Source organism: Pristiophorus japonicus, chromosome 18, assembly GCF_044704955.1.
Source record: "Pristiophorus japonicus isolate sPriJap1 chromosome 18, sPriJap1.hap1, whole genome shotgun sequence".
Classification (NCBI taxonomy): domain Eukaryota; kingdom Metazoa; phylum Chordata; class Chondrichthyes; family Pristiophoridae; genus Pristiophorus; species Pristiophorus japonicus.
In genome coordinates this window covers 24,581,505-24,605,745 of record NC_091994.1, presented here as the reverse complement: position 1 = coordinate 24,605,745, position 24,241 = coordinate 24,581,505, and the positions used below count along the sequence as shown (strand labels likewise).

At 41.0% G+C, this 24,241-nt stretch overlaps 1 protein-coding gene and 1 long non-coding RNA gene across 4 annotated transcripts; one reads left to right on the top strand and one right to left on the bottom strand.

Moving 5' to 3' along the window:
* Positions 1 to 696: 696 nt before the first annotated feature.
* Positions 697 to 17,806, top strand: LOC139228612 (uncharacterized). The gene is made up of 4 exons (XM_070859791.1): positions 697 to 1,006; positions 11,856 to 12,057; positions 14,086 to 14,152; positions 16,220 to 17,806. The coding sequence occupies exons 1-4, from the start codon at positions 774 to 776 to the stop codon at positions 16,588 to 16,590; spliced, it is 873 nt and encodes a 290-aa protein (XP_070715892.1). The 5' UTR covers positions 697 to 773; the 3' UTR covers positions 16,591 to 17,806.
* On the bottom strand, positions 14,039 to 24,122 carry LOC139228613 (uncharacterized). 3 transcript variants are annotated; one of them, XR_011587591.1, is made up of 4 exons: positions 23,609 to 24,122; positions 21,810 to 21,947; positions 16,192 to 16,420; positions 14,039 to 14,684 (listed from the first exon to the last, which is right to left on the bottom strand). It is a non-coding gene; the product is annotated as an uncharacterized lncRNA (long non-coding RNA). The 3 variants fall into 3 exon arrangements; XR_011587590.1 differs by having other exon boundaries at positions 14,039 to 16,420; positions 23,609 to 24,108; XR_011587592.1 differs by lacking the exon at positions 16,192 to 16,420 and having other exon boundaries at positions 23,609 to 24,108.
* Positions 24,123 to 24,241: the final 119 nt, after the last annotated feature.

Sequence of the window (24,241 nt, the reverse complement as noted above, 5' to 3'; positions counted from 1 at the left end):
TGGACACAATACTCCAGTTGAGGCATTCATCATAACTTTCTTGCTTTTGTACTCTATGCCTCTATTTATGAAGTCCAGGATCCCTTGTGCATTTTTAACCACTTTCTCAACCTGCCCTGTCACTTTCAATGATTTGTTCACATATATCCCCAGGTATCTCTGTTCATGCCACTTTAGAATTACACCCTTTCGTTTATATTGCCTCTCCTTGTTCTTCTTACCAAAATGTATCGCTGCACTTTTCTGCATTAAATTTAATCTCGCAGGCTAACTAAAACAGTCTTTCCAGGTCAACAATATTTGAGGAGAGGGGATTTAAACTCACAATGAACCTTGCACTATCTAAAAAAAAATCTCATCCTTCATCAGTCATCCAGGTACCAATTTTAAATGTGTTTTTTTGTGTTCACACAATGAGATGATCCCGGGAGTGGGACTTGAACCCACAATCTTCTGACCCAGAGCTACCCACAGAGCCACAGCTGACACAAGGGTAAGGAAGGACTTGTAAACCATTGCAATCTGGTTGTGAATTAGTTTCCTGACACCTGCCCTACATTTGTGGGGCATGCAGCTAGCTGCTGTTGCTATGGTACCGTTTCTATATTTATAACTTGGCGGGGGTTGAGTTTGAAATCATTTCACAGCAAGTCCATCACTGTGACGTCAGGGAAATTTGTTGAAACAACGATGTGATGGCTATCTGCAATAGGCAAGTAGCATGACAGCAAAGGCACGCTCTCCCCATTTCCACCAAATGACTCCGGCTAGGAATGTTACACCAGTGTGATATTTCCAATAACCGATACCGGTCGCTGTGGTCGGTGGATTTAATCAAAAGTCACGAAGCGTTGTTAAATGCAGCTCGAAGAGATGCTGGAATTTTGCTCAAGTCAATCGGAAATGCTTCCAAGCAATGGATCAGCAGACCTTCTAATATCCTGCTGCTGTATTACCGCTGGAAGTGGGCCGATGCTCTGAATGATATCGTCAATCTGTACCGAAGGTAGAGCTTTAGCTGTTCGTTTCGGTGGTTTTAATGTGTTTTTTCAGAGAAGAAATTTGTTGCACAGTGGCGCAACTCTAAAAAAAAAATGCATTGCGGGTGTATTCTTAATCCAGGTTAGAAATAAATCAAAACCTACAGGCACAATTGAGTGAGAGCCTCTGAGGGGTTTGACATTTGGAAATAGTAAGATTAATGTTTCTATATGTGGAGTGGTTACTTTATACACCGGCAGATGTGTGATTAACAGTACAGTCCAGGATATTCAATCAACAAATGCATTAACAGCAGTGTGCCGAAAAGTTTCTGAAGCTCCATTTTTGGGTGTTTCTCAAAAGTGATTCCGCTCTTTAATACAATATCTGCGGTCCCAGGAGACTGGTTTACCTAAAACTGCAAGAATATCAGGGGGGACTGCAGGTGATATCTCCAAACCATTAAGACAGCTGTGGTCGTAATGTGAATGACTCATCCAAAATATTTGATGGGCTTGAGGGTTATCACCTCTCTAAAAAGTTATGAAACCTTCTGATTGTAAATGTATTCAATGTCTAAAAGCGTGCTGATTGGAGAATGCTTGTCTGAGCACAGAAAGTCAAGGTGGTCAGACTGGGTGTGCGATTATTAAACGGGGTCAATAAATCTGTCGGCGAGAGGTGACCTAGTTATCACTAACTAACCAGTGCTTGGATCCGCAGCATTTAATATTTCATCATAAATGCAGCGCCAATGCCCTGTAACAGCCTAATCTAAGTAATTGCCTGACCTTTGCCATTTTCACATTTGCATCGATTCGAGGGCAAGGCGAAGTAGAATTATTACTTATATTGCCCATTGCTTTATAGTCTTGAATACAAATCTGGCGATTGTTATTCGACGTGCTTGGAGTTGCACGTCCTTTCATATTGTCTGTTCTGCGAGGTGTAGTTGAGATGAAAATGTTCTCAGTCCAAACAGCACCTCAATTAACCTGGAGATATGGATATAGACCAGGGCAGGGACACCGAGCTTCTATTTTTGTGGTAGACCTAGATATCACAGAATATCAGAGTGCTGTTCACAGGTTCAGATGATTAATATATTGTAGCTTTTCTGTGCTAATTGTGTTGGTGTGATGTATTTGACTCATACCCGCATCTTGTGAGCTATACACGTGAGAGATATTTTTGACCATAACCTTGATTTCTAGCGTCCTGTCGTACTTAGTTACAGATATGCGCTGCGCTTTAAAGAAAACGCGTTTTTGTAATAGTTGCTCTTGTTCTTGCTCTATTTGGACTAGTCATTATCAAATCTTCTAATTGCACATTTCAGCTCCATGTAATATGGAAGGATCATTAATAGTGGGGATCAAACATAGTCATAGAGATAGCCATTGCCTGGCCCTTCTGTGATGCAAATGTTCCCTGCCACTTGTCAGTCCAAGCCTGGATGTTGCCCAGGTCCTGCTGTAGGTGGGGATGGGCTGCTTTGTGAACTCAGGTTGTGAATGGTTCAGAATTAACAAATAAAAAGAAAGAAAAAATTGCAAATGCTGGGAATCTGAAGTAAGTACGGAACATGTTGGAAACAAACAGCAAGTCAGCCAGCATCTATAAAGAGGAAAGACCAGTTAATATTTCAGATGTAAACCCCTCTTCAGGACTGTTCTGAAACAGGCTATATACCTGAAATATTAACCTTTCTTTTCTATTTTTATTACAGAATTCAAGTGAGATTAAAGACTGATAGAAAGTGTTGCTCCAGATTAGTTGCTAATTAAATTTTAGCAGAAACAGTTAATGATGTCTTTACTAATGCATTTTTAAAAAAGAGCTGGATAAATGTCTGATTAAAATCTAGACAAATGTAAGTACAAATACTGCACGTATCACATACTCCATGGGCCATACTCCAACTTCCCATGTAGGAACTATCATCTATGGAAATCAACCAGCAGGGGTTGATTAAGAAGGTTGTAAATTATTTTGGGATTTCACTCAATGACTTTTGGGGTGTGAAGGAAAATTCATGCAGAGCATTCTCTCCTAAGATGAGATAAAGTCACAAGATAAACATGAATAAGAAAGGCCATTCTTTGCTCATCCATATGAAAAATCTACAGGCCCCACCAGTACAGCATTGACTGTCGCATAAATGACTCCAGATCTTTTGCTTGCACTACCCTTTAATTATTGTTTACATGAAGAAAACAATTCTGGATATAGTATTAATTTTGCTTTTCACCATTTTGAATCTAGACCAGGAAAGAGTGAGTTAGAACGATAAAGAATGAGATGAGGAGAGCAAAATAACCAGCTTCCGGAGAGAGCAGGATGGGAGTAAAGGAGAGGGCAGATGAGTAGAGAAGAGGAGGAAAAGATTGAAGAAGAAAGGTGGATTAGGTCTTTGTATGATCTCACCTTTTTGTCTATGGGGTCTCAATATTTTTAAGTCATTGAGTTTGCATTATTGGGCCGGAATTTGCTGAATAAAATAATGGCACGTGAATAACGCATGTGTTATTAATGTGCAACCGAGTCAGCAACTTGTGGTGATGAAAAGATACCCCATGGATTCCAAATCGCCACAAGCTGCTGGCCAATTTGCGGCACTCTGCCATTAGCTTTGTGAAAACAGCATCTCAACTTTAACCTACTCATGAGTTTCATGAAGTTGCTGCATTTGCACATTTATTGTCTATTAAACTCACCACAGAAAGTTGTCTCATAATTAACAGCATAAGTACCCTTTTAAAAATGTGATAATTGTTAATGACTGCCAATCAACCTTTCTGACCCAGAAAATAAGTAATTTAAACTGTGGAGTCTCATTCCTTCAGGTAGTGAATTATTGTTGGAGATTTTAAATATCAAATTTTAAGTTATTTTTTTCTTACCTTTCCTTTCTGTCTCTTTTTTCCTCTCTCTTAATCCAAACTTTCTTTCCCTCTCTCTTTCTGTACCTGATTTGACATTGAATTCACTCTCCTTCTCAGTCCTTCCTCTGTTTATTTTTCAATCCTTAATTGGTTACGACGATACACTGTTGGTCCCGTCGTTCATCACGGTTCCAGATGCCCTGTGGCCCTTGCCGTGCCGTTATCAGTTCACACTTCCAGCAACTTACAAGGCAAAACATTTTTGCACTGAAGAATGAAGGAAAAAGTCTAACTAACTGGGTACGTTGCGAGATGCCCCACTCCAGCAAAATTTCGGTCCATTGTGGAGAGTGCCACGGAATCATATACAGCCCACTGAGTGGTTTTGAGTGTATCCACCCCTTAGGATTACAGGTTGGACATCTCTAAATTTTCTTAGCTCTCCCCTGACTGTTATGTCACTGGGAGAACATTTTGCTGTTATATTTACTATCTGCAGTTATGTTTATTTCCAGATTCCACTTTTCCTCCTTTTTACCACACTTCCAAAGGTGCTTCCCCCTCATCTTTCTCCTGTAGGCTTTGTGAAATCCATTTTTCTTGCTCACTCTATTTTGGATTACTTTGTTGATCCATTTAGGATCTTGCTTGCTTAGTCTGCAATTCCTAATGATAGAATGGTACAGCATAAAAGGGGGTCATTTGGCCCTTCGTGCCTGTGCTGGCTCTTTAGCTATCCAATTAATACAACTCCCCATCTCTTTCCTCATAGCCCTGTAATTTTTTTCCCCTTCACGTATATATCTAATTCTCTTTTGAATGCTACTATTGAATCTGCTTCCATCAGCCTTTCAGGCAATGCATTCCAGATCACAACAACTTGCTTGTAAGAAAAATTTTCCTCATGTCGCCTCTGGTTCTTTTGCCCGATGGCATGTGTACATGTGAAGGCCTAGTGAAGCACAAGCTATTAAACCGATAAGGTAAAATGCAGACATTTTTTATGGAAAACAAATGGATGGTCCTTCAGAATTACCACAATCACAGTATATCATGGTAGTGAATGGCAATCATCAGCCATCAAAGCCTGACTGGCCACATCTGCCAAGATGCTGGGAACCATATTTCCAGGCACTGTCGCATTTAACTGGCAGTGATGGTGGGAAACTTTGTTGGTCCACCGACAACAGTTTGCATTTGTATGACTCTTTTAAAATAAAAGTAAAATGTAACAAGGCTTTTCACAAACAGATGGCGGAATGGATGTTAAGCCATAAAGTGATAAATTAGGTAAGGTGACTGACAGCTTTGTCAAAAAGATGAGTTTTTAAGAAAGGTGGGAAGAGAAGCAGAGAGGTTATGGGTTTATAGAGGGAGTACCAGAGAGGGGCCTACTGAGTTGAAGGAATGGCCGCTAATGGTAGGGCAGAGGGAAAGGGAAATGGACAAAAGGCCATAGTCACAGGACCTTAAGATGCAAAAGGGGATATAAAGCTGGAGGAAGTTGCAGGAATAGGATGGAATGGTTGTGGAGGGATTTGAACACAAGGATGAGGATTTCAAATTTTATGCATTGGGGGATAGGGAACCAATATAGGTTCAAGAAAAAAAGGGAGAGGTGAAATGACGAGTGTGGCTTCATCTGGCACAGGATATCTGTGGTAGAATTTTGGACAAGTTGGAATTTATTGAGGGTGAAAGATGATAAACTGGTAAGGAGGGTATTGAAATTGTCAGTCTAGAAGTGGCCACGCTGTGGATAGGATGTAAGTGACAGAGGGACTGAACTAGAAGTGGAAATGAGAGGTGCTGCAAAGGTGGAAATAAGTGGTCTTAGTGATGGACAGGATGTGGGGTTTGACATTCAGTTCTCAGCCCAACATAATGACAGGGCTATGCATGGTCTGGTTCAGAGGGGAATGGAGTCACTGACAAGGGAATTTACAATGGGGAGCAATAACAATGACTTTGGTCTGCCCAATGCAAACCACCTTCAGCTGTGAAATGATGCAATAATGCAGTATTACTCTGGAAGGAAAATCCAATCTGACTCTATAATGTACCAAAACGGAGAGAGCTGAGTCCCGCTCAGAGAGCCTCCCTCACACCACTTATGCTTGACACCATACGCAGTATAACACCAGTGCTGTGTAAAGCTAGGTCTTAAAGTGCTACCACAACCTGACAGACTTCCTGGGCACTTTATAAACTTACTGCCATGTATTTTTAAAGTAATGAAAAAATGGAAACATTAAAAAAACAGCCTTCAAAGTATTGAAGCTCTGCACATGCAGCGTGCAACTCACCGTCTGCAATATTATCTCACCTACTGGTGTCAGATGGCAGTGCAGTATAATGGCCCAGATTTTATGGGGCCTATGATGGCATACACATACACTGTCATAAGTGCCCCGCAAATTCCGTGTTTCCGCATGGGATGGTTCGCCGTGATAGATCGTATCCATCGCTGTAAATCCACTTTCGCTGGCGCAGAATTGGGCTATTTGCCCAACTACTGCCCAGTAAATACCCACCAAACCCTTATGCCTGGCCTTCTTTTACCAACGTAAGGTTTTAAGTAAATGTTAAAATTAATTGTTTAAAATGATTTAAACATTCACTTGCATTTAAAGTTAGCTTAGGTCAATTTTGTCCCGGTTAAAAATGTTTAATGTATTTTTCATAAAATGTAATGTTTTATTTTAAATGTTCAACTAAATGTTATTTTAATTAATTTTGAAGCTGTGATGAATTATTTTTATTTCAGTGTTGTGAAATGTTATTTATTAGGATGATTTCCATTATGCTTATGGGAATTCCGTACGTAAATGGAATCCCCACAAGCATCATAGGAATCCCCCTTTGTGATTGGTTGACCTGGCCCACATGATCCCAGGGATGCTTGCGAACCGCATGCGCCCCGGGATGTGTGGGCCTTTACGCAGGCCCAGGACCGCAAGAGTCCGAAGATACGGAGACAGCGAGTAAGTTTTCTTATGGTTCGGAGGTGTACACGGACGGCTAGCCTCCAACCGCAATTTCCCGGCCAATGACATTCTTAAATATATCCAGCATTCTCTGAATACACTTCAATATAAAATGCGCCCCAGATTACAAATTTCAGGGCTGATTCCCCAATCGGGCACTCCCAGTCAGGGCCGGTTTTCACAGGGAATGCTGCTCAGGAAATCACATGACCTTTCATCCATTAAAATTAATCTTTGAGAAATATAAATTGACATTAAGGAGGCTTATCGCTCTGTAAATAATTTTATAAATCCATATGTTGAACAAATGAAACATTAATTATTAAAATAAGGTATACTTCCAGGAAGATAGTATTTTGGTTATTAAATACTTTTTCCTTAGAACTGACATTACTTACTGAAAATGGCAAAAGTCATACAATTGAATGATTTTCAAGTTAACTCTGTGAATAAACACGAAAACATTGCATTAGGGTTAGAGTAGGGAGTGTGGGAGTATTTTGACAAAATGGTAAAACAAGTGATTTTTAGAAATGTACTAAAATAAGAAGTGAATACTAAGCAGCAAATCAGATATAATTTTTTTTCAGCCTAGCGAAGCATCTAAACCATGGAATTAATTCTGCCATTCTTTGTATTATTAATGACTTCCATATTAATATCTATGTGGAGGAAACCTTCGTGACTAGACTACTTTCCATGGTACTGCAACTTCAAACTAGAATTAGCTTCATCTTAGCTTTTTATCTTTTCTCTCGAGACTACTTATTTACATTGTACATCAGAAAATGGCATTCTTCAGCTTCATCTGAAAGCATTACAATCTTACCTTACACAAAGTCATTCCGATTCTTGTTTAGGAATATAATGAATCCTATGATTTAAGTTTTTCAACTTCTTTATCTCTAGTCAACATTTTTTTCTCCGCAGCCACTTTACCGTTGACTACAATGTATTTATCCAAAGGATTCATGATTTTAACAATTCACGCTGAATTTCTTGCCATTTATTAGACCTGACAATAACATCCCAATCTCTTTCCTTGCTGATGAGCTGTTTCCCCATCACTTTACCCAACCACTTAGAATAGACGGTCACCTTTCTTATCTATTCAAGCTGATTCAGTGTCCCCAAAGTAATGGCCTAGATACAATTCATGTTTTGTAATATGAGCTTGAATAGTCATCTCCGCCCATCTGACTCGATCCTATTTGTTATTAGCTCAGTGTACTGTTATGGCTAATTTTTCCACTTCTGATCTGCATCATAGTTCAATACAATACAAATCATTCAATACACTAAAATGGAATTAAATTGTTTTAATTCACCAGAGTTACCTTCCAATCGCATTTTCAATCTTTGCACAGATCTCTTAAGCAACTTGTGCAGTCACATCTTTATTTATAGTCTGTTATAGTTTGTTAGAGCAATATTCAACCCAGAATGATTATAGGCTGTATTTCATTATATCGCTAAACAAGAATTGGAATGGTATCATTGTAAGGTATGGTTATAATGCCTTTGGATGAAGCAGGAGAATTACATTGTCCAATGTCCAATATAATAAGTAATCTTGAGAGAACAAAGCTAAGATAAAACCAATTCTAGTTGTAAAATGCAATACATTGGAAGATAATGTAGCATGCAAAGGTTGGCACCACACAAATATTAATGGTATTAAGAATGGCAGAATTTAATCAAGGTCTCCAAGCCTCACTAGGTAGGGAAATAAGTTTTATTTGATTCACCACATAGTACATTAATAGTGCATTTTAAAATAATTTGATGAAAAGGTAAACAAGTACTGTTTTCACAAAATATGCTCACACTGTTCTCAGATAGACCTCTGTGTATTCACTTCTGAAGTTAGAGTATAATTATGGATTCAAGGCTTTCTTTCTTTGGCCAGAATTTTCTGGGGGTTTCAGCAGGCAGGATCAGTGGTGGGTCGGGTGGGAAAGTGTTTTTTTTGATAACGGGTCGGGACCCTGCTCTCAACTCGCTGCCACACGCCTTTCTCAATGTCGGGTCTGTCAGTGCTCAGCAGACCCGACACACAGCAGCAGGGGACCCAATTAAGCGGATTATTGACAGATCATTAATAATACATGTAACCTTTCCTTTTCTCTTTAACTGCTCGCCCAAGGGGTCTAAGCTGCTCAGGGATCATGTCTGTTAAGCTGAGGTGGGAGTTGAATGGCCATTGAATGAGCTGATTACTTGACAGCTTGTAATGTGCTATAAAAGTTCCCACCTCACACCTGTTCACTTTCCAAGCTCAGAAACTGTTGCTTATTGCATTTGGAACACAGATTGAGCTTTATGCAGGCTGCAAGTGTTTGGAGCAAACTCCCTATCCCATGTCACCACATTGGAATAACCTCTCTCACCATTGACAGCTTGCTTTTGTCATCTCATCTTCACCTGCCATCTATTCCATCAGCATTGCTAACATTTATACTGTTTCACCTTGGTCCTCAGAATCCCACCACGATCAGCCCCACACCAATATCAGCAGCACCACCAGCACCAACAACACCACCAACCTTCTCCGCAATCACCTGATGCTGCACAGGACACAGGGCATCAGCACCTGACCACATTGCTGCCCGGGAGGCCAGAGACTATCTCACCATGGCCACATTTACATCACTTGATGCTGTACACCCTGGCTGCCACATGATCTGCCAGGTTGGCACCAACAACATAAAGCATCCCTACAATGGCCAAGCCATTCCTTTCACATTCACCATTGCGGGGAATACCGTTATGTCTTACCATTCACTGCAACTCACTAAGCCACTTCCAAAAGTGCAAACAAATCTATCCAAAACCGGAAAGTGTTGAAAATAATGGTTTCAATGTTTGACAGCACATTGACAGAAATGTTACATGAACATTGGATAAAACACCCAAGTGGCTATGCTTGTGTGTTATTAGTTGGTATGATTGGACTAGGATGAGGGTGAGTGTGAGGTGTGGCTAATGAGATGGGGATGTAATCATGTAGATAGAGAAAGAGAGGGATGGGTGGAGGTGCAAGGTCAGTTGGTGTGAGTAAGGATGTGCAGGAGTAGGGGCGGGAATGCAGAGTAATGGGGATGTGATGAAAGGCACAGCAGGATGAGGTTGAGTGTGGCTTTGTACTAACGTTTCATGATCTACTGAAATCATTTGAAAGGTTTGTGCTACTGCACCCAGGTCCTCCTGACCATATCCCTGCTTGTGCCCTTCTCTGCAATGTGCAACGAAGCTGTTTAGGTCGCCTGGGGAGGTCTCTTCCATCCATTGGAAGGGAAGAGGACCTCCCTACATGCTGAGACTCCCTCCATAATCATTTGGAGGGAGTGATGGGAGAGCCTGGTTGCAGCCCTATGTATCTGTGCCGTCATTGTCAGTGCAGCACCTCAATGCTGTAGAACACTGACAGCACAAATGTCAAGATAAATGTGGCCATGGTCACTTTAAGCAAACCGGCTGATGACGCATCATGAAATGATGTCAGCACACCTGCTTCCTTTAATTGTAATGGTTAATGCAGTGGGTGGGCTTTACAAGCCCTATAAAGGGAAATTCATTTTATACAGCGGGCTGGAGCCAGCAGTGGGATGGGGACCCGCTACCGACATCGCCCGCCACGGACCCGCCGAGGTAACTAAAATCATGGCTTTGGTTTTAGAAAGAAATAACCTACATTTATATAACATCTTTTGTGTCCTCAACCACATCCCAAAGCTCTTCACAGCCAAATAATTAATTTTGAGTTGAGTTACTGTTGTTATTGTTATGTAGTGATGCTTGGGGTCACCAGACACCAGGGGACGCCACTGTCGGAGGTCATTGAGCTGTACGTGCGTGTGCACGGGCCCTGGTATTTAAGAGCGAGTACCATGTCACGTGCGCACTTTTGGGCGCGAATAAAGTTGAACCAGGTTTGCACCTGAGTGAGCTTATAGTAACAAGTCTTTCGAGTCATTATATACATTACAGTTATGTAGACAAATGTGGCAGCTATTTTGTGCACAACAAAGTCTCACAAACAGCAATGATATAGCTGACCAGTTAACCTGTTTTGGTAGTGTTGGTTGAGGGATAAATGCTGGTCAGAAAGCCAGGATAACTGCCCTGTTCTTCCTCGACGTGTGCCATGGGATTCTTTCCATCCCCATGTCTACATTAATTGGTCTAAGTTTCATCTGAAAGATGGGCAACTCCAGCAAGGCAGCTTTCCCTCAATTCTGCACTGAAGTGTCAGTCTAAATTATGGAGGAGACTTTCAAATGCCAGGCGCTGGTTTCTCAACTGAAAAACAGATGACTGACAGTTGAAAGTCTAGTGGGGATCATTTGTCCACCTGAATCAACTTTCAGACAGGCCTTTAAACCGGCACCCAACATTCCTGCCCAAAACATTAGGGGGTCTGTTTAGAGACACAAATCAGAGTTCTCGACTTGCAACTTTCCAGCAGAATTGTATGAAACTTGCACAGTGCATGCCAGTCTCATTTCTGCAAGTGCTGAGAGGCCTAACCAGTGGTCCTTAAAGAAACCATTGGAGGCAGGAGTGCTCCTCCGAGCCACATGGAAATCTTTCTGCCTCTTGCAGCCCACTCTCTGGAAATCTGAAACAAAATAAAATAAAAATTGCTGGAAGTGCATAGTAGGTCGGACAGCATCTGTGGAGAGAGAAGAATGGTTTAAGAACGGCCCTTTGCTGTTAAATGTTATAGAACAGGCTAGATGGACCAGTGTGTCTTTTCCTGTCCATCATTTTCATATGTTTTTATGATACCACTGTAGGCTTTTTTTGACTCGTGGTCCAGTGAGCATATTGACTGAAAAGTTTGTTTTCATTCGAAAATTATTCATGTTGTAAACAAGGATTTACTGTGCGGCTGAAACAGCAGTTACCATCACATCAACGAAAGAGGGTTTAAATGTTCAAATCATACAACTGTCAACTTTCCTGAAAGTGGAAACCGTTTTCTGTCCCTGTATTGTAGATGGAATGGTACAGAGTCCGCAGAAGCAACCAACAGCATCACCACCCTTCGACGGAACTGGAGTGGAAAAGTGTATGAGCTCCAGCGAAAAGGTGTTCCTGTTATTGAACTGAATTCTATTGAGCAGCAACATGTGAAGTTCATCTCAGAATTTATATATTTACAGAAAAGAAATCTTCGGCATGCTGCAGTCACCACTGAGGTAAGAAACTATCGCTGTCAAAACTATTTGTAATTTTTTTTACAATATAAAGATATTCCCTTCTATAAAAGACTTCCAATTCTACTCATCGTGTCTGACAGCTGGAGCCAGCACAACATCCAAGGATTGATAAATAGCTGGTTCCCCACATGGTGAATGCAGAGAAGACAAATCGCTGTGGCTTAGAGTTCAAGATCTCAACCATAGCCTGCATTAGCAAAGCTATGGTTGAACTTAGCTTCTCAGAAAAGATGCCTCCACTGCAAAGAACCCTGTAGTAGCCACTGTCTCCATGGTTATCTGTAGCTTGGTCAGCTGGTCATCCATCACCACACAGATGTGGTTTGTGAACTCCTTCAAAGATACTGTGCAAAATGTTTATTACATTCTCAAATGACTGCATGGACCATTGATGCTGAGCTGAGCTACCAAGTTGCATTTATTGACAGGCCCATTCAGTTCCAAATCCAAGTACTTAGGAGCGACTGGAGCCCTCAAATTGTCTCTCCAATAGATCATGGCTCCTCAAATTACACCAGTATTTGCTCCTTCTGACCCATGCTGTTCACCAAGTGCTCCAACCTGTAACTTAGTAACTGCCCCCCCCCCCCCCCACCAAGGAAGTGGTTGTATCTGTGTTTAAGTTGTCCACTGTAGGAATGTATGTTGAGTCTGGACATTGAGCTCTGCACTTTCTCCTATTGGGAACTTATAGGAGCAGAACAAGTTCAGAATGTTGGCTGTAACACCCTTGAAAGACTGCGTGCATCCATTATACTATGCTGCGGTCCTACTTGCATGTGAAGGATGACTGTGATTAAGGAAATAAAAAATATTAAACAAAGGATGATACTACCCACAAGCTTGGGAGACCTCTGACCTCACTCCCTCTATTGCATGTATATTTAGAATCGCTCGGATCCTCTCTTTATCAGGAGTCAAGGCCATATGTTAAGTAACTCACTCTCCAGTTTGCTTGTGTTGCTGCCGTTTTGTGCAGCCAACTCCTGCCACATCCCGTTCCTAGGCAGCCAGCCTGCTTCCATTCTTCTACCAATACCACTCTATAACAAGCCATTAGGAGGTGTACCAGAACTGCACAATGTTGATTCCTGTCTATTTTCTCTCACTAACCATGGGAAATCGTTCATCCTTCACTTCAATCTTTTGCTTGATAGCCTGGCTGAGATTGTGAACTTGCCACAGTAAGACATTATTCAGTTTCAATAGCCCAAATGTAACTTGGGACGAGCATCAAGCGCGGCTGTGGTGAGGCCTGGGCCATTTTAAGTATCTGGCCTTATTTCCTTATTTAAATAAATTAGGCCCAATTCTTATCAAAGCCAGTGTCAATGAGTGGGAGCAGGCAAGCAAGCCAGGGCCTGCTGGAACAGTTCCCAGTAATGGTATGTCTGGGTAGGGCGGGGAAGAGTGTCTGGAATAAATCATGGTGGGAGGGAAGCTTGGGGCAGGGGAGGCCCTGGGTTTCCTTGTGGGAAGCGTTACAATCCTAGTGGGGCCTGTAGAAGCCTTTTTAATTTTGTTTTTTGTAGTTGCTGGCAAGGTGGGTACCAGGCACTGACCTCACTGAAAATGAGTTAAAATGACCTTAGGGTCTGAATGACATCTTCATAACCTAACCTTTGCCTTTCAATTAGGCTCTTGATATTACACAATTAGGGCCTGAGACATTGTATGAATTGTGCCGGTAAAAATAGCATCATACTGCCACGATTTTAACCCCTCATGAGCCCCTTTCTCATCAGGGAGGTTAAAATCGAGGCTAATGTATCAGCAGTCTGCAGAAAATGGATCATTTTCTCCTTTTAACTGCTCACACTGAGCCTGGATCACATCCGATTACATCACAAGGAGGTTCCGTTGCATCTAGTAAACTGGCGCTCAGCAGAGAGAATACTTTGTACTGCAAACTACTAAAACTGAGAGTTTTATTTTCAGCAATCTGTCAAAGCATAAAAACATGAATGGAACAAACAATTTGCATCTTTCCTTCTTTATTTACAACAGGAATTGATACATATGCATAACAAAGAAAGCCGGACTGTTGGGAGCTGCATTTCCAAATCCAATGCTGGTATGTTCATTTGTTTTATTTTCCTTTATAGTGGTGTGCCTTTTCTTTAAATAAACGATAAAGAGGCAATAGGTTGCCCCAATGTCATCAAATAAAAAATGCATAAGTATCCCCTGTTTAGAGGGGCACAACTAATAAAAAACTTAAGCAACAATATTATTAACCATATCCACCAAACACTCCAGTCCCCGTGGTGCCCACCAGTTGTGGAACGCCTCAAGCATAATGACGGACACTGCATGCTCTTTCTCCCGGGCCTCCCTAGCGCGGAAGAGAGGCAGGCAGCCAGACGACCACCCCCACAGGCCACGTCCAATCAGTGGTACATGATTTCAGACTGCACTGACCATGTTTTTTTTCTGGTCGAGTTCAAATTCTTGGTTGCTGCACCATTTTCCTGACTGGTGGCAGTTCTCCTTTGTTCAGTTCTCTTCTCTTCTGAATGAGCTGACTCGTGGAAGGTTCTGAGTCATGATGTAATAGAAGTCTCAGGACACCAGCAACCTTCAGATACCTCACCAAAGTATCCATTCTGTATGTGTGAGCCAAACAGTGATCAGGTTATTCAATTTGTGAGAAGCCTAGACTCATCAGGTCACATGTGAACTTTGCTGCAGGAGTCAATGGAGAGAGGAGGAGGACGGGGGAGTTGTGGGTTGGGGGAGTTGTGGGTTGGGGGAGTTGTGGGTTGGAAGAGAGGGACCAAAGCACGGAGTTGGAGAGAGTAGGGTAGAGAGGAGGGGGAAGTGGATGGTGGTGGAATGAGGAAGAGAGAGGAGGTTGGGGAGGTAGAATCAGGGAGGGGGAGAAAGGAATGCAAACTACTGTGAGGGGCCAAGATAGTAATCAGTAGCGAAAACCTAATAATTATATGCTGCTCAGTAGGCGGTAGGGGGAAGCTGAAGACTCGGTGAAGTAGGAATGAGACAGTTAATGCCACTCATTTGGAGGTGGGGGTAAGAGCCAGAATGCTGTTCATGAGGCGTGAGTGTAGGGAGCTACCATGTTGCTCAGTTGGGAGGGTGTACAAATGTTGCTACCAGCCAACTGAAGGTAAGAGAATTTCAGAAAAGTGATGCTCAGGAGTGGGCAATTTTGTTGATGTGAGGCTCATCTAGGTATTGTGCAAGTCTAGTGTTATCTGTCCAGCAGGTGGGGCAGGAGAGCACATTACCCGGCGGTTGGAAGTTTAGACAACCTAGTTAGGGGGGTGGGGAGTGTGTGGAAATGTTGGAGGCGAGGTATATCGGGAAGGCTGAACAAACGTTGGTTGAATCAGGACAAAGTCTGTGTTTGATGCAACACAATAATGGGGCGCAAAGAAAAGTTAGCTGGCAGGGTGGGGTGGAAGGAAAGTTGGGAGAGCTGTAAGGCAATAAATTTTACAAATAAAAATTATATTTGGTCTGGAACATAATTTATTACCTTCTATACTTATCTATAGCTGGAGAATCTAGAACTAGGATTCTCAGGATTTGGGGCCGGCCGCTTGGGACTAAGATGAGGAGGAATTTCTTCATTCAGAGGGTTGTGAATCTTTGGAATTCTCTACCCCAGAGGGCTGTGAATGCTCAATCAATGAGTATATTCAAGATTGAGACTGATTGATTTTTGGGCGCTAAGGGCAGTCATGGGATATGGGGATACCGCGGGAAGGTGGAGTTGAGGTAGAAGTTCAGCCATGATATTGAATGGCGGAGCAAGCGCGAGGGGCTGTATGGCCTACTCCTACTCCCAATGGCTGCTGGCTATCAAATATATTTTGGTAACTCCCCATCAACAATCGGTGGCCAGAGCCTGCAGTACTAACTCTCAACACACTTTTTGACAGCTATTGTTTTAGCAGCCAATATAGACATTTAACATTGAAAAGCCCGCTCATAGCACCACTTCCAGGTGTAAGAGATACCTACAGTTAAATGTTGCCATTTTTATAATGGATTTTGTCATATACTAGAGCCTGATGTAGGAGTTTTCAAAGCATTTTGAAATGGAATCTCGAACCCACTCCACAATTTAAATATATTTTAGATATATACCAAAAAATCCTTTCTTTTTTTTCTTTAGAACAGTCCTTATTCTGCGTATTTCCAGAATCACTGGTCTGTTTGGAAATGTTCTGCAAAGATGTTATGGAGCTCTCTGAGGAACTATACAAGAACTCTGTCCATGTGCTGGAATCAAATGCAACAATTCTGCCTGATCCTGACCAGGAATGGTGGAAAATAGATCTTCCAGATTGGATGCAGTATGTCAGTAGGGTGTTGCCTGCATTAGAGGACACAATTATTAACATTCGGAACATAACACACCAGTTTCTGGAATATTTTAAAACAACCTCGATTGCTTGTAGCCTGAAGAGCCATCCAGATGTGGGGTACTATGTCAGTGACTACGGTTTTAAAGAGGCATACATGAAGAAAGTGTGGCACTTGTAATGGATCCGCAAAAAGTTATACAAAACAAATTGGAGGCGGTACAATCTGTGCAAGGCTGGCATGCAAGATTGAATGTAATTAAAAACAAGGGAAGAAAAATAATCTGCTCTCATTTACAAATGTACGGACAAATGACCGACAGGCAAAGACCATCTGGTCCATCAAGCCTGTCCCACACAATGGCGATATCTTGTGTATCACAACATATGCAGTCCACCCCAACCCAAACCATGGGATCTCCTGGGAGAGGCAAAAAAAATCAGATTAAAAAACCCAAAGAAAATCTGTGAAATTCATCTCCGACCCATCTAAACTAGTCTGAGAGATCACTCTGGCCATTAAATTCCCTGCAGTACCTACCTTTTGTAAGACGTAATCTCTTGCACAGCCAGAAACAAATCCATGAGATTTCTTTCAACTCATCCCAAAAATGTTTGCGGGAAGAGAATCAATATATATCACCTTTTGAAATTGAGCCAATGTAATTAGTGCAGTTATTCTTTGGTTATTTGTTCCTTTTTAAATTAAGTTAAAACACCAGGGTCCATATTTTCAAATGATCATATGTACCAAGTTAGTTATTAAATCCATTGTCTTTTTTTCTGAAGGTAGACTTTAGTCCAATTGAATAATTATACTTTGTATCATCTTGTAAAAAAAATAATTGTAACTGTCCCCCTAGAACAATATTCATTAATAGCTCATTCAGATTCCCTTTAATCAAAGGCTGTTAAGGACCCAGACCTTTAGTCGCAGTTTCTGTCAGGACAATCTGAAATCATAACGAGATCATTCTGATTATTTGATATTAGGATAATTGGGTTAAAAAACAGATCTTGTATTGGTCAATGATAACCCTGCTCAACCATATATCATGAATGTACTATCAATGACTTAGCAAAATCCAATTTAAAGTTGTTCAAAATATACCTTGTATGTGTCAGAGGATATATAGTTTGTCTCACTTGCATTTCATCACAAACTATGTATAAATTATCACATAATACCAATACTAATTGACAAAGTATATAATTCTCCAAATTCATAATGGTTTTACAAAATTGAATGTAGAACGATTTTCTTCTGCTGTAGTTTTATGCAATATCTTATAGAATAATTGTATGTGATTATTATGTGCAAAGAAACTGTCAAGTGGAGCTGTAGTGCATATTGCTGCCTTAAAGTAAAACAAAGTTCATTAAATACTTGTCTGAAAGTGCATCTGAAGGTTCTCTTTTAAGTCTTAACTTTGCCATTTTCCTGAAACAATTCATTTTAAAATGTAACTTTGAATCAGTTCTGACACATTATCAGCTCGATTATTCTATGTGAAGTCTGAATTCCACAAATTATCCAGATCCAGAACAACTTCACATAGTTTCTTGGTGATTTTAACATGAACGGCAGTTGAATAATAAGAAAATGTGCTGTTTGGTATAGATTATTCCCATTTGCTCTGACATAACCGTGTACCCCTTCCAAACAATGCCTTGGATGTGGATTATCCATCTTACTTTTAAATAGGTGAATGGAAATGGGTTGTAAGAGAGATTGTACCTTTAAGTTCATGTAGTTCTTCAATAGCAGTAATTATTGTGATTTGATCTTTCATTGAAGAATAACAGTATAGTGTTGGTTCAATTTTCTTTACATCTTAAAATTCTTTGTATATGTACTATAGTTTGCCCTTGCAGGAATATAGGATATAATTTGAGATATCTATTAAGTGAAGTAATTATGTGTTCAAAGTAAACAATTCTATAGCTATAGTGCAGCTACTGGCCTTAGACTGGCATCTGTGAAGTGAAAAGAACAATGACAAAACCTAAAATGATCCTGCTGAATGTGGGCTACACAAAGGCCACTGAGAAAATAGCTGTGTATGTCTGCTTGGGTGCAGCTGCACTGCTCCGCATTCCGAACAGCTCATTTTGAATGTTAATAGAGTGGGCAGGAATGCCTGGGCGAGATTATTTAGTTCTGATATTGAGATGCTAGTGAATAAAGTGTTCAGAAGGCCCAATGAGGACCATCTTCAAAATGCAACTTCACACAGGACTGGTGTTATATTGCACCCGATGTGAAGTCAAACTACTGTAAGCGGGCATCCTGGTGGAGTTCTCGCCTTGCTTGGCTTGCATCTGGACCTCTCAAGTTATGTTGCCACTTTCACATCTATGCTCACCCAAATTGCTTTATTATCGACAAAATGGTGGTAGTATTGTTGCGTCTTTAAAATATTCCCTCTCACATTCTTTAGAGCAGTTGCAGAACTCCAGGTTATTCTCCCCTCCCCGGATAAAAAAAATCTTTTGTTTATATATTATATGTAAATACACAGCATTATGAAATGTCTTAATTGGAAGAGAAGTTTAAATTCAAGCTGTTAGTCAAGTACACTCATTCTAACACTTTTAATTTAGCATTGTAATTTCTGTTTGGTTGCTATAGTAACAATGCTAATTATGATCTGCCAGACAGAAACTGGGAAACAGCATTCATAAAATCCAAATCCACGTGTTTAGAATCAATTAATTACATTCAGTATTCAGCACTAGAAAGACGACAACTACATATAATGATTACAATCATTTCATATGATGACCCATCTGTCCAGTTTTATTGACAAAAGGAATCATTTTCATTAATTACATTTTCTCCACAAATTTATTTTTTGAATATAATATAGACCTAGGGCATTCTTTTAAGAATAACAAATATTTAGATAGGATTATTAAAACTGTTGTACATCAAAAAAATGAAGACTGTAGCTTAGGATAAAGGTGCCCGAAGTATGCATCAAGTCTATGGGATAGATTTTACACTTTTGTGCGTATCGCCCAAAAATGGGTGTTATTTCCGGCGTGGGCAGTAAAAATGGGTTTTCAGATCGCCGGCTTCTCGCCCATTCTCAAAGCACCTAGTCTTCATTTTTAAAATTGGACATTACCACGAGCGATATGAAATGGGCGTTAGCTATAAATCTCTGACCTTCTGCCATAAAGTGTCGTATAAGTTCATGTACAAAAGCAAATAAGCCGCAAACAAAAATACTTTTAAAAATGAGTTTATAATACCCATCAAAACAAAGATAAGTACTGTGAATAATTAAAGAAAATTAAGGCAGCTATTTAAGATTTTTGGAAAAGATGATAGTGGACAACTGTGGTAGTAATGAGAAAAGCTTTTTCAGCTACGTCAAGAGTCAGAGGACTGTATTATGCCATTAAAAGATGCTCAAGGATAGGTTAGAAAGGACTCGCAGAGTATGGCAGAGATACTAAATGGTTACTCTGCAACAGTTTTTACTCCTGAAGATGATTCTGAAGTGGCACCATTAAGTGGTGCTGTTAACAATACAATTGTTAATGTTAAGATAGATCAGGTTACTATTTTAGATAAAATAGATTGGGCTGCAGCCCAGATGATATCTACTCAAGGATTCTTAAGGAAATGGGACAGGTGATATGCGAGCCCCTTACCTGTATCTTTAATAGCTCATTGGATTCAGTGACTGTTCCCCTAGACTGGAAGAATGCTAACATAGTTCCAATTTTTAAAAAAGGTTATAAGGCAGAACTGCATAACTATAGGGCCATTCGTTTGACTTCAATAATAGGTAAGATGCTCGAAGGAATCATTAGGGTGCCCGGTATAACTACAGATAGAGAAGGCCTTATCAAGGACACCCAACATGGCTTCCGGAATAGGTCATGTCTCACCAGGTTAGTGGATGAGGGTATCCCTGTAGAAATTGTCCACCTGGTCTTTCAGAAAGCCCAGGTACCCGGTAAGATAACTCACAAAAGGCTTCTCTACAAGATAGAAATTGTGGAATTATCTGCTGTGGTGGATTGAGAACTGGCTGAATGCCCATAGTTAGTAGTCGATGGATTTGGTTCTGCTTGGAGACCAGTTACCAGCGTTGTCTTGTAGGAATCAGTGTTAGGGCATTTGCTATTTTCATTAATGATTTAGACATAAGTGTTGGAGCAATAATCTACAACTTTGAGGATAATACCACAATATGTATGAGTATTAAGCCTGTAGAGGATGCTCAGCTATTGCAGGCCAATCTAGATGTGTTGGAAGAATGGGTCCGTGTTTGGCAAATTATGTTTAGTTTAGAAAGCTGTAGTATTATGTACGTGGGATGATCAAAAGCTGAATATACTTACACCCTTCAGGGAAGAGAAATAAAGCCAATGGTAAAAGAAATCTGGGTATTTTAGTGCATCACTCTCTAAAGTTTCATGGCCAATATGGTGAAACTATAGCTAAAACAAACTGGGTTCAAAGTTGTATTCACTGGACAGTTCACTAGAACAAAGAGTACCATTTTGTCCTTATACAAGGCCTCATTAGGCCTTTTAGAATATTGTGTCTAATGTTGATCTCCTCACATAGAGGGAGATATTGAAACTCTGAAAAAGGTGCCGAGGAAGGCCACAAGTTTAATACTTAGTTTGAAACACCTTAGTTACCCAGAACGACTCAAACTGCTGGGTCTGTATACTCTAGAACAGCATAGATTCAGGGCAGAATTGATCGAGGATTATAAACTAATGAAGGAACTAGATTGTGTTTATGTGGACCAATTATTTCAATTGGATAGGTTTGGAGGATCAGGGATCACACGTATAAGTTATGTAAGGGAAGAACTAGGCTGAATGTTCTGCGGTTCTTCTTTTCCCAGAGAATAGTGGACCTGTGGAACAGGCTTCCAGCATGTGCAATGATTGCTGATTCACTGCATTCCTTGAAGAGCTGGATCTGTCTCTGGCTGCAGCAGAGATTACTTTGTGTAAGAGGTAGGTACCATATAATATAAAGCAGGGTCCATAAGAACATAAAAATTAGAGGAGTAGGCCATAGGCCCGTCGAGCCTGCTCCGCCATTCAATAAGATTATGGCTGATCTCAACCTCTACTCCACTTTCCCGCTTGATCTCCATATCCCTTGATTCCCCTGGAGTCCAAAAATCTATCCATGTCAGCCTTGAATATACTCAACGAGTTAGTATCCACAGCCCTTTGGGACAGAGAATTCCAAAGATTCATAACCCTTTGAGTGAAGAAATTCCTCATCTCAGTCTTAAATGGCCGACCCCTTATCCTGAGACTATGCCCCTAGTTCTAAATTCTCCAACCAGGGGGAAACAACTTCTCAGCACCGGTCCTGTCACCCCCCCTCATAATCTTATGTGTCAATGAGCTCACCTTTCATTCTTCTAAACTCCAGAGAATGTAGGCCCAATCTACGTGATCCTCATGACTAGTTTTGATTGCCGAAAAGGGTCAGAGAGAAATTCTCCAAGTGTTCTTTTCTAATTGTTGTTACGATCTGGAATGCACTGCCTAAAAATGTTTGGAAGCAGATTCAGTAACAACTTTCAAAAGGTAATTGGATATACACTTCAAAATGAGAAATTTGCAGTTGTTATGAGGAAAGAGCAGGGGGGAGTGGGACTAATTGGATAGCTCTTTCAAACATCCCGCAGACATGATAGCCGAATGGCTTCCTTCTGCACTGTATGATTCTATGGTTTTGTGTTTCTATCTGGTTTTTCGCCTTTCACAGATTACATGGCTCCAAGTGGATGGGGAAATGTCTGAATTGTGATGCATCACAACTATATAGGATAGGCTAGATGGACCACTGGGACTTGTTCTATCCCTCATTTGTGTATACATGTTCATATGTTGAGAAAACACACTCGGTAATATTCTACCATTCGAGTAACTCACAATGTGGCTCTAAACACGTCACAGTATTTGTAGAATGTGTTGAGCACATAAATCTAGGCTGACACTCCAGGGCAGTACTGAGGGAGTGCTGCATTGTCGGAGGTGTCATCTTTCGGATGAGACATTAAACCGAGACCCCATCTGCTCTCTCAGGTGTATGTAAAAGATCCCATGACACTATTTTGAAGAAGAGCAGGGGAGTTATCCCCAATGTCCTGGCCAATATTTGTCCCTCAATCAACATAACAAAAACATTTTATCTGGTCATTATCACATCGCTGTTTGTGGGAGCTTGCTGTGTGTAATTTGGCTGCTGCGTTTCCCACATTACAAAGGTGACTACACTCCAAAAGTACTTAAGTGGCACTTTGAGACATCCGGTGGTCGTGAAGGGTGCTATATAAATGCAAGTCATTCTTTCTTTCTTTCCTGTCACTTGGTCTTCCTTTACTGTACAGCTGTTCAGGCACAATTCTTACCATCATCATCTGCACATCTCTTTCAAAGATTTGACTTCAGGAACCTTATAATCAAAAAGATGGCCCAACACACAGATTAAATATGAAGTTGTCTCTGACCTGAGTGAACATTAACAGATACTCTTTATTTAAATAAAACGCTTAAATAATTCAAAGTGTCTGCTCTTCACATTGGACTTATTTTTCCAAACACTGCTTTTAACTGAGTGGCTAGCCAAGTATGCCTCCCAGTATGCTCTCCATACAGAATTAATTAATTGTACTATATATTGGGTTCCATGCTGTATTATTATTAACACAATATAGCTTAAATTAAGGAAGTGGCCAAATGATTCTGAAAGGCATCCCACTGTAGCTATATAGATTCCCCCTGCCAAAAGGGTCAAGGGGGGCACATGTATACTCATGAACAGGATTTGATAATAGAAACCACCCAATACTTTGGAGAATATGCGAGAGACACAGGGTCAGGGATCCATCATAAGAACATAAGAATTAGGAACTGGAGTAGGCCATCTAGCCCCTCGAGCCTGCTCCGCCATTCAATAAGATCATGGCTGATCTGGCCGTGGACTCAGCTCCACTTACCCGCCCGCTCCCCGTAACCCTTAATTCCCTTATTGGTTAAACATTAGTACACTGAAACACTGGATGTATCAAATAAAGATTTGGCCATATTTTTATGTGGTAGATTGATTTTAATTGAAATAAAACCTTAAATGCTTCTGCCAACAATGTCAGATTATTTTACTTTTTTGAAAAAAATGCTTATTACAAAAAAAGAGGTACTACCGTATCAAATGAGGGGAGGATTCAGACCTGCAATGATTTATTTGGACTGAAAGATTTTTGTTCAGGAGACATTTTGAAGACTGCGCCTCTGTAAACGTTGATGAACATCTCGTAGATTTTCAGATCTAGACGCTAGCAACGTACTTAAATCCGCGGGCGGGCGCGTTCACTAAAGACGATAAGATTTGAAACTTTTGGCCTTTTCTATTGCACTTTTGAGAAGGAGCAGCCCCCGATCAGGAGTCGCCCACTGCCCGCGGAGGGCCCTCCATTTCTGGACAGCGCTCCCGCCGAAACTCGGAGAGCTTTAAGGCGGAAATCAGGACAAGTGTGCGCTGGAACCCTGGGCCCGACATCTCCCTCACGTTCACTCGGGTCCTGTGTCCCGGTGTCCGGCTATTTCCAGCATGGTCTGTGTTTCGCTCTCACCCTCTCCACTGCTGTCGCACTCTCTGCGAGACCCACACCAGGAAAGGACCTCATGTATCGGTGCCCCACAAACCGCCTGATCAGGATCAACACTGCACAAAACAGAATAGGGAACATTTCTTGTGTGATTTAAAAAAAACCCCAGAAAGATGCTGGAAACCACTCAGCATCGGTGGGGAGGGAGAAACAGAGTTAACGTTTCAG

Coding starts and splice junctions, on each gene's coding strand:
- LOC139228612 (XM_070859791.1), top strand. CDS start 774: ATGTTACACCAGTGTGATATTTCCAATAACCGATACCGGTCGCTGTGG. Junction 12,058..14,085: donor ATGCTGCAGTCACCACTGAG/GTAAGAAACTAT, acceptor TATTTACAACAG/GAATTGATACATATGCATAA. Junction 14,153..16,219: donor CATTTCCAAATCCAATGCTG/GTATGTTCATTT, acceptor TTTTTTCTTTAG/AACAGTCCTTATTCTGCGTA.